Here is an 18,519-nt window from a genome sequence, read left to right on the forward strand (position 1 = left end):
GGGGGGGGGGGGGGGGAGAAATCAGGCTGCAATGCTAATTACAGGGTATGTTCTCCGCCACTCCGGGCGGTCTGAATTATTTTTTTTCTACCTGCTGCCATCAAAAGTGCTGGCATCATTTTTGACCGGCTGCCTGCAGCAATTTCTAAGCCTGTATCGTGCGTGTGCGTTCCCTGCAAAACAGGAGCAAAGAAGAGGTGCTACCCCCGTCCTCGCACAAACAAGCGCTGACGGCACTGGTCTGTGGAAGCACAAAAGGAAATCAGGAAAAAGCAGCTGTGCCTCCCATTAAGTGTCTGGAAATGCCACGTTTGCAGTATGCGGTCAGGTACCGCACAGAGGAAGAGACAGGAAACGGGACAAAGACAGTTCAATGGGGTAACGGACAAAGAGGCGCTAAAATGAGGCCCAGCCGAGCTGCTGGCCACTTGCATGTTAAAGAATTTAATTTAGCAGAGCTCTCCTGTCCTTTTGTAACTTTTTTTTTTTTCCTTTTTATATAGTGTATTTTGAATTCTTTAATCGTTGTTCTGATTCTTACAATTGTTTTTTATGCACCTTTTTAAGCAGGGACGAAACGGACTCATCCCAAAGTGATGCCAAACTATAAGGTAAAGGAAAGGGGGAAAATTCCTTCCCTGCACCTCCCCATTTATCTCGGATGTCACTTGTCACCAAAGTACTTACAAACTGGACAAACGTGACTCCATAGTTTTGACTTGTTGTTTTCAAGATACCTAGATCCCTTTTAGCATCAATCAGTTTGACTAAATCAAATATTCTCCCCTCCTGCTCTTTTAATTGAAGGTGTATTATTTGCTTCCTGTCCTAAGTGGCTGAATTTTTTTCCCCCCTGTGCACTATTAAACAGCTTCCTTGTTCTCACCCTGGAAGGGGCTATATTTATTTCGCGGATGAATGGAAGAGATTCATGGAACATTTCTTGCCTCTCTCCCAGGGCAGCAGGTTTCATGCGATGTAAGAATCTCCCCCTCCAAGGAAGAGAGCTATTATACCAATCCTTTCCCACTGACTAATCAGTTCTATTATTAACATTATAATGACTTTAAAAAATGGAAATTGGTTTCCTTCCACCAGTGTGGACTGGCCTACTCGAAGAACCAGCAGTCTGAAAACCAACTCATCCAGCTTAACCATGCTAGGTCTGTGCAGTGGATGACCAGCAACCCTTCAGCCCAAGGACAAAAAGCATTAAACCTTTCGGCGTCCAACTCTCATTCCTACTACAGAAGCCAGCTGGCAATCAACTTCCCACTGCTGAGAGGGGCAGGGGCACCTGCTGCAGCCCTTCAGAGGCTCTCCTTATCCCTGGTACGTGGCATGCCAACAGCATCCTTTGCAATCCCAAACTACGTGGGACCAAGGCTCACGAAGTGGCTCTTACAGCAGCAGATCTGACAATAAGGTCAAAAGCTGGTCTATATAAAAGCAGGTACAGTGCTGCTATAACTAACACAAAAGCATGGAAGAGGGAACTTAATAACAGTCACTCCCATTTAGTCAGCTGTGCAAAACAGTCAAGTTGCATCAAGTGATTAGTTCAGTGTTTGCATCTTTAACCTTCTGTTTTTCAAAAATGGCTAATTCTGATAGTCTGCAGAGATCCGGGGCATCTCTTATGTGATTTAAAAAAGATATTCATCCCCTACCCTGGTCCCTTAACACACAATGAGTCCTGGATACAATTCTGAATTAGAAAAATCAACAACATCATAAATAGTCCTATGCTTGGAAGAGAGGACTGGATACTGTCCATTTAAAACTGAACATTTTCTCGCTCCCTGCAAAGAGCAGGATGCAGACCAATGTCTCAAAGTTGCAGCAAAGCAGGCTCAGTTTGGGTATCAGGAAACACTTCTTCGCTGCTAGAAGCAAGGCAGCAGAACAGACACCAAGGGGAGCTGGGGAAATCTCCATCACTGGAGGGGGTCAAGAAGAGCCAGGATAAGCACTGGTCAGGGATGGTCCGAGAGTAGTTATGCCAATATTCTCCTATGGTTATTTCCCAGGCTGCTGGGCTTTAATCATTGCCACATGGGGCTAAGAAGGAATTTTTTCCCCTCCCTGCTGGTATAGCAGGGTTGTTTCTTTTTTTTTAACCTTCCTCAATAGTACCGTGTTTGCTGCAGCCAAGGCTGGGGTGTACCAGTGCTCCTACTGGGACTTAAACCTGCAGATTCCCAGCTATCAGGTCTTGCCCTTCAGTTCAGGGTCAGACCTACAAGCCACGCGGAGTCCGCTGGGTACGGTAGTGCCGGGTCCGTGGCATGCCGCTGCCCGCGGGGAGACTCGTTGCACGGCCTCAAGCAGGTGGCTTCTGCTGGAGCAGTTGCCACATTTGGGGTCGGGAAGGAATTTTATGGCCAGATTGGTATGGACACTGGGGTCCTTGCCCACCTCTGTAGCAGGGGGCATGGCTCTCTAGTTGGGATTTCTTTTTTTTTTAGTGTATTTTAGCACCCTTTGCAGGAGCAGTATATTGGCCATTGTGGTGCCCCTGCTTTACCTATGGCAAGTTCAGGTATTACGTCTTGCCGTGTCCGAGCGAACTGCAGTTTGTCTAATAGGTTAGACAAGGGATTTGGATAGGATGGGTTGAATAGGGATGATCCTGCCTCGGGAAGGAGAGGCTGGATTAAGTGATAACCTCTGGAGATCCCTTCCGGCCCTACTTTTCTATGATGCAATGAAGGAAAACTGCACTGAAAAAGGAGGATTCCTGTGAATATCTTCAAGTTGGCAGCGTTTGGATAGCTAAGCAAACGTTGCTGGACTAACGCTTCATTGACTGCACCAAGCTTTCCTGTACCCTGCCTTTGCAAATTCTTGCCGAGCCCAAGACTACATAATGGGAGTATGATAAAGGCAAGAATTTCTGAAGTAGCGCTGAGCAGGCAAACTAGATATTGCATAACTAGCTTGAATCTAGACAATGCTTAGAAGAGATTAATTTTATACCAGCCAAAACCTATAGGGGTGCTATGTACCGAAATGAGAAACAAGTTGCTGTTTTCATTTTGCATCTGTTCAGTCAATATTTACAGCTGAAAAAACTAACGAGGATGGTTATAGAAATATAACATAGCCTTCTGAATACCGGTGGTGACTTCGATCAGAGTCCAGAAGTACATACGATAACGGCTCACGTGTTGTGACCTACGATAATGGCTCACGTGTGACTAACTTCTCTTGTTATCAGCATCAATTTTTTTTTTTTTAATTGAGCAAAACAAAAATACACTATATTCTGAAGAACACTAGAAATAGGATTTAAAGACATACCTAAATATTGCTATTTACTTATCTGATCTCACACAGTTGGTATGGTATGGTGCCATACTATATGGTTGGTATGGTAATGATACTGTATGAAGAAACCCTAAAGTGTCTACAAGATATTATTTTGACTTATTAAAAAAAAAGAGAAAGAAAAGAAATGCTCACTGATGAACTGGGAAGCGCGTTGGACATACCCAAGCTGTAAGACTGATGCAAACTTATAGCTCCTGATTTGCGAGGGTTTAGCTAGTAATCTATATAACATGGGATTTCCTTTTCTCCCATGCTATCCTATTAGTCATGACAGCTAAGTATAACAGAGTGAAGCACTAATTCAAATTCTTTTGCTTCTACATAGTCCTCAAAACTTGGTAATATGCCGGAGTATTTTGCATTCATTACCGTGGAATTAACTGTGGAGGTACTGAAGTGATAGCTGGATTACAAACTATTATGTCAGTATAACTTTCTTTGCTTCACTTTTTTTGATGGATTTTTTTTTTTGCTTTCAACCTAGTTATAGTCTCCTAAGTAACTAATGGAAATAAGCAAATGTTTGCGGTGCGAGAATCCTGCTCTTCCTCACCTGCCGCAAAGTCTTTGCATGCCGGCAGTGGAGTTCAGACTCTGGCTGCAAGGCTCACAAGTGATGGTTTGCAAGCATCCACCACCATTTATTTTTGGGGAACAAAACCTGGCTAAAACTGTTACTGTACTTTTCAATGAACGACATAAGCCCAACTAAGGATAGCATTGCGGTGGTTGTCCTGCCTATGCACTTTTGAAGGAACAGAGATATTTTATTTCCACTTATGTACAAATTTGCAGTCTCTAGAAGTACTGATCTTTTCATTTAAAGCCAGGAGATTTATTTTTCTTGTTTTGGGTTCTTCTGTTCATAACAGCCCCCTGAATAATCCCCGTTACAGTGTGTCGTCTCCATTAAGAGAGGCACCGTAAGCAAATCAAATGGCATCTGTCAACTTCTCAGAACAAATGGCCAGAAATGACTCGAAGGGGGATTCCAGATCTGTGCAGCAGGCTCTTCTCTGAAGTCTTACTGGATAACTTCTTGCATACTATGTGAAATCTGGTGGGGGTTGCATTACCCCTGTCATTCATTCTGAAGAATCAGACAACTTTAAATATAACTGTTAACAGATTTGAGATGTGCTCATTTAAAATATTCTTGCAAGGAATCTACGCTTAAAGGCCCCATGATATTATGGAGCAGAGCACGGGAGGGGTGGAGGAAAAAGAGGCCCTGGGAAGGAGCCCCTTCACCCAAATGGTGCCGTGAATGCTACCAAGGTATGGAGAAGCGACACCACTGCTGCGACTGGCAAAGAACTAGGTTGAAAGCAAAAATGATGGGCTGCTTTCCCTTTGCTAGGCGATCCTAATCTAGCACAGAGGTCTCTCTCTCTCTCTCTTTTTTTTTTTTCCCAGGCATCTGGTCCTGCTTGATCATTTTTTTTCCATCTCCATAACTTTCTGGGAATGTCAGGAATGACTCCTCCCCTGTAACCACACGCACCCTCCTCCCAGCCCTCCCCGCAGAGCTGAAGATCAGCCTGGTGGAGGGTCCATCCTGTGGGGCATCCTCTTTCACAGTCTGCTCTATCAAACTATTTTGGCTCTTTCTATTGGAAACTTTTACAATTTCCACTTGGCTGGACAAGACGACTGCAATAAATAGACAACTCTTATTTCTGTTACCCATGTTTTCTTTTTTCCCCGTCGTTTGTAAGGGAGTAGGATTTGGAAGCCGCTCCATGAAAGGATGATCAGCTTGCCCTTTCCCCATGTCCTTGCAGTACGCACAGTTTTAAGCGTATTGATTAGAGCGGTTTGTCCTGCAACCCAGTTGGAAAGTCTTAGGAGCACTTTCCCAAGTGACTGATGCAAGGCCCAGTCTCAGCATGATCCCCCCCAACTACAACCCCCGGGGTCTACAGGAAGGCTGCAAAATGCAAGGACAAGCAGCTGCAATATGAAATCCAAAACTTGGAAGACGGCTCCAAAAAGCTGCATCTGCGCGCTTCCAGGACCCTCGTCACCGTGACATGCATGCATCTACTTTCATAAAGAGCAGCTAGACCAACTCTGAACCAAAACCTGCTCCTCCAAGGAACAGTGCATTCCCACAACATTTTTTTTTTAAGCATTTTGCAAGTAAAACAACAACAAAATCTTTCCCAGCTTTTCTCCTTGGGACACAAGGCAGCAAAAGTGCATAATCCGAGATCCAAACCACCACTCTCGCTGCACAATGCTTTTAAAAAAATAAATCACTGCCCCCAGCTTAGCAACCCCCCAGCCCTCTGCATGCAAACACACAAAGCCATTAAACCCACGTTTTTCAATGCAAACTAAAAAGCCAAGCCTTCCCTCTCCTGCTCTGGGCGATGTGCTGGTACAAACCACACTCGCCTTCCTCTGTGCAAAAGTTACAAATATTACCCGGAGGGGAGGGGGGGTGGGAAACCGGTGGAAAATGATCTCAGTACTGGCACCAAAACAATACTTTCCCATGGAAACATAGGTATATATTTAATTCCTAGCAACTCCACTGCAGTTTCATCTTGCATCCTTTCTTTGTTTTTGCATGGACTTTCGTTAAAAAGTTTTAGCTTTTGCTTCTGCACAAGGAGAAGCCACCCGCAGCCGAGATGCATTTGTGCCTATTCTGCAAATAATTCCCTCCCCTCCCCCTTGCATGCATATGCTCTTCGACACCCTTTATCTGTCCTGACTGTGCAAAAGGCAAAAAAGAAAGAGCTCGGTAATCCCAGCAGAAGAATGCAAATAACGTCAATGCACAGCTGAACTGCAAGCCCTGCCTTACAGGAACTGTGTGCGAGTGTGTCTGCAGGAGACAGAGAGACAGAGACAGAGAGAGAGAGGAGAGGAGAAAAAAAAGGCACATATACTAAACAGGAAATGCAACTGAGAGCAATTGAAAGCCTCAAACTTCACCATGCAATTGCATCCCGAAAATTGCATGCGTGCACCAGAGGCTGCATGCACGCCTGCTTGCATATTTTGCAAAGCGACCGAAGTAGGAGCCTTACCTCTCGCCTGAGACATGGTTTGGGTTTTTGGTTTTTGTTTGTTTTTTTTTGGTTGGGTTTTTTTTTTTTTTGGTTGGTTTTTTTTTTTCTTTTCTTTTCTTTTCTTTTTTTTTTTTTTTTTTGCTCCCCCTCCCTTGGCTTGGCTGGGGGAGGGGCAGCACAAAAGACTTTGCCTTGCTTCTCTTCTGGAGCTAGGTTTTTTTTTTTTTTTGTTTTTTTTTTTTTTTTTTTTTTTTTTTGCAGCCAAGATGCAAACTGCAGGCGCTCAGTCTTCGTGCAGGCGGGGCTGCAGCGGGGAGGCCCGGGCAATTGCACACCTTGCGGGACAGCTTGCAAAGTGGGCTCAGTCTTTCTTTTTTTTTTTTTTTTTTTTTTCCTTCCCTTCCCCAATGGCACAGGCTCTGCTGCACCTACATGATGGGCCAGGGCTGGCAGCTCGCAGCTCCAAACTTGGCTCGGAGTAGCCCAGTGCGCAGACGTGCTTCCTCCCGCCGCGCGGTGCCCGCTGGGTAGTGTAGTGCAGAGCGGTGCCGGGTAGTGCCGTGCGCTGCGGGGCACGGCGGCTGCTGCCTGCGACCCAGCCTGCTTGCCCCTGGTTGCCCCCAGTCCCCTGATCCCCTTCGTGTCCTCTGGTTCCCTTCTTCCCCCTGTCTTCTTGCCTACTTATCCCCTGTCCTCTTTTCCCCTTCTTGCCCCCTGTCCTTTTTTCCCCTGTCCCCTTCCTGTCCCCTGTCCTCTTCTTTTCCCCTTCTTGCCCCCTGTCCTCTTCCTGCCCCTTGTCCTCTTGTCTTCTTCTTGCCCCCTGTCCTTTTTTCCCCTGTCCCCTTCCTGCCCCCTGTCCTCTTGTCTTCTTCTTTTCCCTTTCTTGCCCCATGTCCTTTTGCCCCCTGTCCTCTTGTCTTCTTCCTGCCCCGTCCTTTTCCCCTTCTTGCCCCATGTCCCCTTCCTGCCCCCTGTCCTCTTGTCTTCTTCTTTTCCCTTTCTTGCCCCATGTCCTTTTGCCCCCTGTCTTCTTCCTGCCCCCTGTCTTCTTCCTGCCCCCTGTCCTCTTGTCTTCTTCCTGCCCCCTGTCCTTTTGTCCTCTTCTTTTCTGCTTCTTGCACCATGTCCTTTTGCCCCCTGTTCCCTTCTTGCCCCCTGTCCTCTTGTTCCCTTCTTGCCCCTTGTCGTCCTCTTGACCCCAGTCGTCTCGTCCCCAGGATTGCAGGGCTCTGGTGCCCCCCACGCACACTCCTTCCCCTCGGTTTGCACAAGGAGACTGCAAGGCTGGGATGGAGGCGCTGAGGGCTGGCTCAGTGGGTGCAGAAGAAAGCACCCGGCCCTGCACGGTTGGGTGTGCGAGGTTCAACCTTCCTTGCTCTGGAGACGTGGAGGGAAGAGCAGGCTGGGGATCTGCTGAGCAATCTGCCCCATATAAAAAGAAATGACAATAAGTAAAGGGGGAGGCGGGCAATGAAGAGAAATGAAAACTGGCCTTTTCATGCAGAAGGGGCACCTGCAGCAGCCAGACCCTTTCCTTTCCTGTTCAGGAGCGCACCCACCTGTTATGTCATGATTAAGGCATACAAAAAATAAGTGTGCCTGTTTTCTTTATTCCCTGACTTCTTCACTGCCCCATTTCCATGCACAATATGTGCTGCCCTGCTTGGAGAACCTTATCTTGGAAAGGGGCTGCCTCACTGAAGTCCTGTTCCTTTCTTCCTTTAATTAATATTTTTGTGGAGGTGTTTGAAGTCTCATTGGCAGCTTATTTACTGGTTACAATCTATAGAGAGACTGAGCCTGGCTTCCTGTTTATCCTTATACAGTGCCATTTGGTAAATAGTAAAGATGTTCTCTGCTTATTTTCCTAATCAAAATGATTGTGCATATTTTGCACTTTCCAACAATGTAACAGTAGCTCTGTAGGACTGTTATTTGTGGAGATTAGTATGTAATGCCAGGGAGGCATTAGGTAACAAAAGTACTTGTTTATTATTATTATTATTATTATTATGACACAAAATTTCTGGCTGGACAAAATAAGGCAGAATTGGGTGCATGTTTTCTGCCTGCATCTCATCTTATTTTGAGCAATGGAGCAGAGACCAGAGCCTGCGTTCACCTGCCTGGTTAGTTTGACATCCAGTGGACCGCTGGTGTCTAAGTTGAAGCATATAGGTTGCTTGATCTGGGGATGGAGGATAAAACAAATGTGGTATCAACAGCAGGGTTTCCATCCCAGCACCTGGCAGTCCACACAAGTTAAGATGGATTTCATAGCAGCTAACTTGTTAACTCTAGCAGATAACTTGATCAACTCCTTTTAGGCTAGCCTGGCTGGGGGAAGGTGATGCTGGTGCTGCTGCTAAACAGTGAGCTGCAAGTTTTAAAGCACCGCTTAATTCAGAGGTGAGGATAACACCTGAGTTTATACCTTCATCTCATGTTCTCCTCGAGACAAACCCTTAGTTAAAGCATTGCGAGAGGAAAAGGACCCCAAATGAACAGGTAGGAAACGTCCATTTTTGCTTATTGTCACTTATTGGATTATTTTGCTTTTGTTCTTGTTTGGGGAGCATCTCTGGCTGGGTTCAATGTTTTTGGAAGGCTGCTTCTTCTGTTGAATAGGATCACACACATTCCAGCGGCTGCTGTGGAGCTGTTCCAGTCGATCAGGTGAGCCTACAGTTAGGACAGTGCTCTGAACCTTGCACTGGATGCAGGTATGTCTCAGCCCTTCCCATTTGATTAACATGCATCAAGCTGTCCTTTCAGTGAGTTGAGTATACTGTTATGTACAGCAGAAACCTCCCTTTGTCCTCCGAAGTACCCGTCTGTCATGGTCCACCTGGGATGAGCAGTTGAAGCATCAACTGAGATTCACAATCTAGATTTATTCCCATAGCCCCCCTCCCTTCTCTGTCTATATATATCTCGATATCAAAAAAAATATTCTGCCAGTTTAACTGGGGGGAGAATCATCACCTTATCCAGCATAGTCTTGTTGCCAGTTCCTCATGGAAGCACAATTTATGTGGCCAAAAGGAGCCTTTTTCTAGCAGAGTTCATGTTCTGGGAAATGACGCTTCTCGAGAGAAAATATTGCAATGGAAAAATGCCTGTGGTTGCCTTACATGGCATTTTTGCTAGGGTGCTGTGGTGGTATAACTATACAGGCAGAGTTGCTCTGGTATGGACTACCCGTCCCCCCACAATGCCTCAAGTAACCTTTCTTTAGCAGATATCAGCCTTGGGGAAGCATATCTTATTTGATGTTCTTCAAGTTAGAAACGTGATCGTTCAGGTCGTGCCTTGCCTTGTCCACCCCAATGATCCATTGCATAAATTTCTTTACCAAGTCCCACAGATGGATGTACATCTTCCCTGGTGTAACGTGATGGGATGGATTTGGTCCATAATTAACAGGTCTCTGCATGTGAGCCGTGTGTTATCTAGGAGACAGTACGGGTACACTGCCAAATAAATGAGATGGGCTCAGGTCTGTTCTCATTTTCCTTTAAGTTTGCAAGTTTGTTTGAAGCAGGAACAAGTCTTTTGCTCTGGCATCTTTGCTTACTGGGGTCTTGGTCAATTGACTAGAGTGCCTAGGCTTTCCAATATAGAAATCATTAATGCTCAATCTGAAGTCTTATTTTTTTGTTGTTCTAGGAAGATCAAGGTTTATCCAGAGTCTGAAATGGAAGAAGCAGCTTAAGATGCACCAGATGAGTAATAGAAAATCCTGTCCCATATGGAGGATTTGCACCCAGGCCCATGAAGGGGAGTAGCTAAAATGCTATATAGTCAAGCCAACCAGTGATGGGTGCATGGTAATACAAGGAAGGATGGGGGTGGTATTTTGGGGTAAGGAACACCAAATCTGAGCACATTACAGTTAAAGTAGCCTTTATGTGAAGCATTAAAAAAATAAAATAAAAAGCCCCATATTCAAACGTTTGCAGGTAATGGATTTGTAAATTATTTTGTAAATTTTCTGCTTTTCTCTGTTGTAGAAGAATTTAAATAAATAGTTCGTGTCATGAAGATTTGGGGGCCAAGTGCATATTCTCAACTTGCAGTGAAAACTGTGGTGGAACTTCTGTGTACTCCAGCAAAATTGTGATACCTTGAGGTCTAAGACTTCTGTGGAAGTAGTTCATAAAGAACATATATCTGTAATTATAAGCAGTGCTACTAGTCGTCACTCGACTCTGGTTTTCTCCAATGCATTGGAAAATATATATTATAGCAAACTTCTGTACCACAACCTCAGACTTTCCCAAATGTGCCTCCAGTGATTTAGACCGTGTTATACAGTAGGCACTTGGCAAATGTTTTTTATGCCATTTTTAGTTATAAAGGCGAAAATAAAAAGGATACAGTAACCCTCAATTAGGTGTATACTTTTAGAACTTCATAATGTTCAGAGTGTTTGGGGGGGGGGAAATGGCTGCAAATATGCCATTATATTGCCAGATTTCAGTGTAGAGCATGTCTTTATTAACCAAGCAATACCTCCTTGAAATGAGGGGTTTATTATGGAAAGGCTGACAGACCCTTAATGACCACATCATGAATGGCAGTTACAATAGCCCATAAGCTAAATAGTGGCATGCACAGTCCTTAAGATAAATAGTGGCATGCACAGTCCTTTAGCCTTGCTTGGCAGAGTTGGGCAGCCTTAGCTGGTTTGAAGGTCTATGATGTGTTGGTATTTTTCTTCTCGTCTGTTCCAGTCTGCTTTTAAAGTTCTGTTAAATGTTAGTGATCACATTTTGGGGCTGGGGCTGTTGTTTTTGGTTTGCCCATTTTAGCTTTTGGAGTCTCTTTTGGAGTCTCATTTGTCTATCGTGCCAGATTGAGAGGGCTAAGGTGGGCATGTCTACGTGGCATTGGACAGAGCTAGAGCACAGCACTGAAAATACCTTCCTGCCCATTTACCCCTGCTCCATACCTGTCAGTAAAGTTTCTGGCTTATGCCCAGGGCCTCAGACTTGGGGGTCTAAGGTTGAGCCAAGTTCCACTCTAATGGCAGCAATATGATCTCTTTTTTGGAACGCAGCATGCAATGCAGTGCAAGCAAATGGGCAATTTTCGGAGCAGCACTGTCTGACCTAGTGCAGACGTACCCTTATCGATCTAATATATCTTTTCTACGTAAAGTGGAGTTGTCTCTTCATTACAGGATTATGAATGCATTCTGCTTGTGCACAAGAGGTAATGCATTGCATATGTTGATGGAAAGATGCCAACAGAATATAGAAACAATCTTATTCTCTTGAAATGTATGTGTTTCATGCCTTGATAGTTTTTCAAGGTGGTCCAATTAAGGTAAATGCTTCTGGCATCTTTTCCATTAATACTTGTCTTCACCACCATCCATCACCCTAATTCTTCTTCAGCTGGTTACCTAAGAGCTTCTGCCCATCTGGACCCTGAAGCATGAAGATAGCAAGCAACTTCCCAACGTCTCCAAGGGAAATGTAGAGCTTTTGCTATCCAGTCCTCTACTGAAACTGCAGGTAAGCATGCATCATTGTTGCCTACACTGGTTGTGGGAAATGTAGAGCTCTTTCCATCCAGTCCTGTACCAAAACTGCAGGTAAGCATATGTCATTGGCACAACCAATGTAGGGAACACGGAGATATTTTTGTTTAAATGTGGCATATAGTTAAGTCTTGTGATCAAGATTATTGTTTGTAAAGCACATGAAAAAAAATGTCCCGTTAATGCTGGAGATGAACGATGGAAACTGAAAATTAAAATGGGTTGTAGGGGAGCATGGAAGGAAAAAAGGCCCAAGAAAATGAAAGAAACGTTGAGTTTGTGGTTAACGCATAGGACTGAGTCAGGAGATCTGCTTTCAACTTCTGGTTTTGCTATAGATTTTGTGGGTAAATACTGCAGAGAAACACCATGAATGTTTCTATTCTAGCCCCGTGTGTTTTGACAGTTTTGTTTTTTGCTTTCAGATTGCTTTCCACGGTTACTCTAATAAACGTGCTTGCTGGAAGGAGTGTTTTGCTGAAATTGCAAAATTTTCAGCAATATTGCCTTAAAACAGATCATCAGATTTTATAAACTGGAGTGTGTATTTTGGCAACTTGATTTGTTTTGGTTCTTTAGATCAACCTGATCACGCAATTGCAGACCACATGACCTGTTTGTCCAGTCAAAGACACAGCAGGAATCTTCGGTCTTGAAGATTTGCTAACAATTGGTTGTGAAATAATATGCAGGCCAAGGATGATTGATTGTTTCCAGAAATCTGAGTTCTGTATAAAAATGGAAACAAGCACCATTTTGTTGAATTATTCCCCTTTTTTCATGTGTTTTTTTGCATAAGCCACTTCACCTGCGTTAGTGTCGGTATCTAAATGGGGAGGATAGTATTTCCCTAGTTGACACCTTGAAGTGATGTTCAGCCTTTTTTTTAAAACTAATCATTATAAAATGTTTTGATGTTCTTGGACATTTTTAGCATTTTATGCCCAAAGTTGTAAGTGTGGCTTTTTTATGATGATGCAGAGAAGGGAAGCAGGCTTGGTATCTGAAACACGGGTATGAGTGAGAGATGCGTGATCAGGTATTAAGGGAATGTCTTGTAGTGTAAAGAGCAGCCTTAACTGCTAGCACTGTAAAAAGACTATTTAAAGCCAGTGTGGATTTTGGATGACAGCTATATGCAGGGAGAACAAGGGTCATGATGCCTAGGAAGTGGAATCTTCCAAAAACAATAGACATTGGAAATGAAGAAGTCAAGCTGAGTGAAGGTACTCTGTTTGCTAACTTCCATGGAGCAGGGAGATGGGACAAGGGCCAACAGTACCTTTAAAGAAGTGGCCAAGGGTTATTTCTGTTTTTTTTTAATTTCCATTTTGCATTTTTACTGACACATAGCACTTCCCACCATCATCACCCTGTTCCCTAGAAATGAAAACTATGTAAGAAAGGGAGAGGTACAAACATAACACATTCTGGCATATAAAACCACTGTGTTTGAGTTTCAAGTTGGACCTTAAAGACTGAAAACAAAAGAGGGTTGGTTTTTTTTTTTCCTTACAAGTGATTCTTTTTACAAACACAGCAGTTATCAAAGTGTGAAAAATTCCTCAGTAAGGGGCATGCATAGCAAGGCCATTTAACTGCTTCCTACAGTCTCTGCTTTTTATTTCATTCCTTTTAAAGTCTCTTACTGCTGTGAAGGAATCATTTCAACATTACCCGATCCAGTGACCTCTGCCAAAGTCTGCAGAGAGCCTGAAACAATAGCTTTGAGGTGTGCACTGCTCCTTCGCTTTGTGCTATTAATGATGCTATGTTGAACTGTCAGCATTATTAGCAGTTTCCACACCGATTGAAAGGAAACGGTAAAAGCATCATTCTGATAGGCTATGCCAATGGTGGCCAACAATTTTTTGGCAAGCTTGTCATAAATTAAGTCCAAAGTAGGAGATGGGAGTGGCACTGTTGCCAGTATGCTTGCTGTACAGTAGAGGTGACAGATCTTGACCAAACCTGAACTTTGGGTGCTTATCGGAGGAAAAAGCCACCTGTTATTTTACTAAGTGGTGCAGAAAAGGTGTGGCAACCCTGGGTTTGGCATCATCTACTCCCACCATTTCTGTGAAGCTAATCCATCAAGCCAGGACCCCAACCCTATCCCCTCCTTGAGTGTTGCCCCAAATCCTGTCATTGGTACGCCTTTAATTTAGTGCCTTAGGCTCCTGTGCCAGATGCACCAATTGGCTATGCCACTTGTGGCCTACGTGCTGAGGATTGGCCACCACTGGGCTATGCCGTCCACCTAATAATTGCTTCGTAGGGATAGGTCTTTCTATTTCTTCTTTTTTTAAAAACATTTTTGTCCTGAGGAGGTAGCTAAATTCAGCTTTGTTTTCCTTAAGGTGGGCACTCTACTTACTACTTTCACAGGCCACTTCCAGACTAGAAATATCAGTATAAGCATAGCGACATGTTAGACCTGCAAAGAACTCCTCGTGGAGTTCAGCAGAGTTGCTCTTCTCCCAGTAGAGTGGATTTGAACCCCCACACTGAGCAAAATGAATTCTCCTGGTAAAAATACAGGTCAGCTGGGTCTACATAAAAGATTTCTGCTGCTACGGCTGTGATGGCCTGGGTTGTACTGAGTCACAGCCCTCTCATCGCCCATCTAGTGAAAGTGCAGTATGAGATGAGCAGCCACTTCTCTCTCTCACTCCCCTCCCCTTAAGACTATTGAATAGGTAAGATACTTGAGGCATGGATTTTTGTGGATGAAATCCTTTTATTGAACCACCTGCATAGCTGGGATAGATTCAGACAAGATTTTGAATACAGGGCATTCTTCCGCAGGTCACTGGTGATGCTTATCTAAGGTGCTCTTGATGTGTTTTATAGATGTACCGCACTTTTACCTCCTTACCTTCTTTTTGTCTGCCTCTATTGTACAACTAGAGCATTTGCGAAATAAATAATGCCCCTGACCCAGCTCTGCAGATGGAAGTGTGTAGTAAACACACACAAAAATAGCAGTGCTTGTACAGTGGGGGGCAAAGGTTGGACAAAGAGGTGTTCGCTGCGGTAGAAGACGAGGAAACTGTTGAATATTTGTTAAGAACAAATGGACCATCTGGAGGAAAGGATGCCACAAGAGCGTCTGCTCTGGCTTTCCATCAAGCTCTGTCCCCAGCAATAAGTGGGTGAGCAAGCGACAGAGCAGGATGCTTGCCTTACAATAGAGGAGGTGACAGACCATGAACAATCCCGAGCATTGGTGGCTTATAGGAGGGGGAAAAAAACCCCATCTGCTCTTTTGCTGTTCTGAGCAGGGCAGAAAGGATATCGCACATTCCTTTGTTCTCCACTGAAGGTAACGGCGGACTACAGGCCCTCTTGCACTTTGCAAGCCAAAAAAAAGTGAAGTTCATAAGAGCTTAGCAGCCAGATCTTAAAATTCATTTTAGTTTCCACTGTCTGTCTGTCTTGCTCCTATGCATTTCCTCTAGCAGCCATTAGAAGTTAATACACATTTCCCCTTAGTGTCTTCTGGTAGTTTGATCGTATGAAAAAATGTTTAGATAGCTTCAGTTTTCTTTGCTTTTTTCCCCCTGCCCTAACAAACTACACTAACCCTGTGAATCTGGGACTGGAGAGCTGCTAAAAAATCTCTTTGTGGCTTTTAAGCAGATGGCCAAGGAATTCTTACAGAGGATAAAATGACCTATAAAATCTGAAAGTAGATGCAGCTTGTAAAAGTGACAGAAGCCCAGTAAAGGAAGCCCATTCACAACTTAAGTAACCTAGATAATGGTACAATTTAGGGCTGGAAAAAATTGGCCGATAAGAATAAAGAGCTGAGTGCTTGGTAAGGAGAGGGGTTAAAGGAGACAATCATCTCATCTCAAACAAGTGGGCTAAGGGCTGTGCCGCTAGCATGAATATATCCATTTTATCTTAATTTGCCAAGAGACACAGAGCACAAGGTCACCTCGGGATGTAAGAGGCCCAAAGGATTTATTGGAAAGTTTGGAAAATGCTGCTCAGGCAAATAAACGAAAGGAGTTCATGAAATTAGAAATCTTGAATTTATTCTTAAGTGGTGTGTTTTAGAGGGTAAGTTATCCTTTTTGTAAGTGATAGAAAGAGCCAGTGTGACGGATACTTCAGTCTTTTTAACTGAAAATCTAGTCTGCTTAAAATGCAACAACAACAAAAAATGTGTAGGTATGGGAGGTGGTGCACCCAAGTCACCGTTCCTATGAATGCGAGGCTTTCATCCCAACCTCACGTCTTTCTTGCGTGCTGTGCAGGCGTCACGCTCGCGGCACAGCACAGTGCTGTCGTGTGGGAGATTCCAAAGTTCAAAGCTAGCACGTGCTCGCTTTTTTTTCCTTCTCCGACTGTTTACATGGATTTCTCTGTGTTTATGGCGCAGCTGTTATAATACCTCTCTGTCTCTCTCATTTTCAGTTTACATATCTCTTGGTATTGCTTCTATAGAACTATGAGTTCTCTGCTTTTATTTGATTAAATAGTTTGGGATTTAAGTCTTTCATTCTGGCTCAACTTGGCCCTCGGTCTTTTTCCAGCTGTGAGCAGTGCACAGTTGGCTGGACTTGCACTCTCCATCCTTGGCTCTTGCAGCCACAGCCTTTTCAGGGGCTTGATCTGGGTTTTCGTGACCTGCAAAGATTTGTTGGCCTCTTCCAGATTCTTTTGGAGTGATGGATAATTTCAGAGCTCTTAGAAAGGTATAGGCTTGAGGGTATTTGGCAGAGGTGAGCTGCAGCCCTAATATGTTGCTTTCCATTTAGCAAGCAGGGTGTTTTACTGATTATTTTCAGTCTGGCACAGCTGACAGGAGTGGTGTCAAAACTGGACTAAGCAAATGTTCTTAAACCAGCAGTTACCTTTTGTGGCGTATAGGGCCTTAAATTCGTCACTGAAACTAGGGTCGTCTCTGCAGACCTTGTTAGCCTAAATGCCTTTGTGGATTAAGATCTGCAGTACTTTCTGACATCACGTGAGTATCTGATGCTGTGGGGTTAACATCATCCTTGGAAAGGAAATAAAGACTGATTTGGGCTGAAAGCTGAGACTTGAAATTAATCCTGTCTTTAATTTAAACTCCTCCAAATGTAAGGATGCTCAGTGACACAAATAATAATTACTCTTTGGGTACAAATATTGCCACCTTCCCCCTGGCATTATGAAATCCGAGCTGATTGTTGGGATTCTTGCAAAACAGACCCAGGTGAGAGTTTATAAATTATTCCCTTCAGGGTCCTTTTAAGATAAGAGCGCGTTTTGTTTTCATTAAGACAACATCAATTGAGCAGCATATCATTTAAGTGTGTTTGTCTCCTGCTACAGAGATGAAGGCAAATCAGAGAGATGTTCTCTCTAATGCAGGAAAGACAGCAATCCTGTGATGCCGTTCTGTAGCAATAATTTGCTTGCTATTAACGACAAGATGGATTTGCAGCCTCTTTACTGATGGATGTTGGTACCATAGTGTCACCAGCCTCTGCTATCATTCCTGAGAAGCAGCTTTCTGATTGGCTTATGCTTATTTCCAGCTGTCAAGCTAGTTCAGCAGTGTGATTGATTTGTTGTTGGTCATGGGGGGGGTTGGGGGCTTTTTTCCCCCAACTGTATCATTGCCCTTACACTATTTTTACCCCCCACCTTCCAATTGTGCCTCTCTTTCCAGACTGCCCCTATGCATGAAATAAACTCCGGGGACTAATTTTTGGAAAGCATTCTCACTCTAACCCCTTTCTTTCTCTTGGTGATCCCTGCAAGATGAGATCTAGGTAGAAATAAAATAAGAGAAATATTTTAAATGTATTGCTTCCGCTGGATTTCCCAGGATATGTGGTCTAGAGAGTCTGTCTTCTAGACGCTCTGAACGCTTACAGCGAAGCCATAAGCAATATACTTTTGGCATCGTCCTAAACCATAATTGTTGCGAGTGACAAGTGTTTGCAGGGTCCAAGGTTGCAATGAGCCCTGCATAGAGAGACTTCCAGTCTCTGCTCATTGCAAAGCCAGTCTGAGCTCTTCAGGGGAGGGATGGTCTTTATCACTGGGTTTCTATGACGCCAAACACATCTTGAGTGTTAAGTGGTTTATTAAATCTTTATTATGTTTATGTTGCTGCCAGAGTAATACGATCTGGAAGCAATTACTGGAGTCTTTTTTTGTTTTGTTTTTTTCTTTTTCATTCTTTCTTTATGAATGTAATCTAAAAGTTTGCCAAGCACTGGGATAGTACTGCATACTCTTGTGTTATATAGTACAAATGTGAATGAATGACTTCAGCGGGACTTGCTTGACTTTAAACACATGCTCCTCTTGAAGTGCCTAGCTGAAGAGATGTAGTTAAGTATGGCCATGTAGTATTTTGCTAGTTTAGGGCCTTCCCCTCAGTTTTCTCACTTGTAAAATGGATCTGTCCCTTCTGGGTCAAGTTTGGGGTCTAGCAGTCGTGACTCTTCCACTGCTTCCGTATTGCAGAATGACTTAACCCTGGATAAAGTAAGTATATAGCTACCACTGCTGCATATGGGATTCTTCATTCGGTAGTAATTTGCTTAGGTCAAATCCACCTTAACAAAATGCAACACATTTGTTAGAGGACCAGGCCGAAAATCTGGG

At 43.9% G+C, this 18,519-nt stretch overlaps 1 protein-coding gene across 2 annotated transcripts in view; it reads right to left on the reverse strand.

Moving 5' to 3' along the window:
- Positions 1-7,012, reverse strand: part of MAP2K6 (mitogen-activated protein kinase kinase 6) — a 71,257-nt gene extending 64,245 nt beyond the window's left edge. The window contains exon 1 of one of the 2 annotated variants that reach the window (XM_025196248.1): positions 6,375-7,012. In XM_025196248.1, coding sequence (XP_025052033.1) covers positions 6,375-6,390 — 16 coding nt within the window. In that variant the 5' untranslated portion in view covers positions 6,391-7,012. Of the gene's footprint in view, positions 1-5,657; positions 5,836-6,374 lie in introns of those variants that run through there. The other variant, XM_025196247.1, reaches the window with a different exon arrangement.
- Positions 7,013-18,519: the final 11,507 nt, after the last annotated feature.

Source organism: Alligator sinensis, unplaced genomic scaffold (assembly GCF_000455745.1).
Source record: "Alligator sinensis unplaced genomic scaffold, ASM45574v1 scaffold282_2, whole genome shotgun sequence".
NCBI classification, from domain to species: Eukaryota; Metazoa; Chordata; order Crocodylia; family Alligatoridae; genus Alligator; species Alligator sinensis.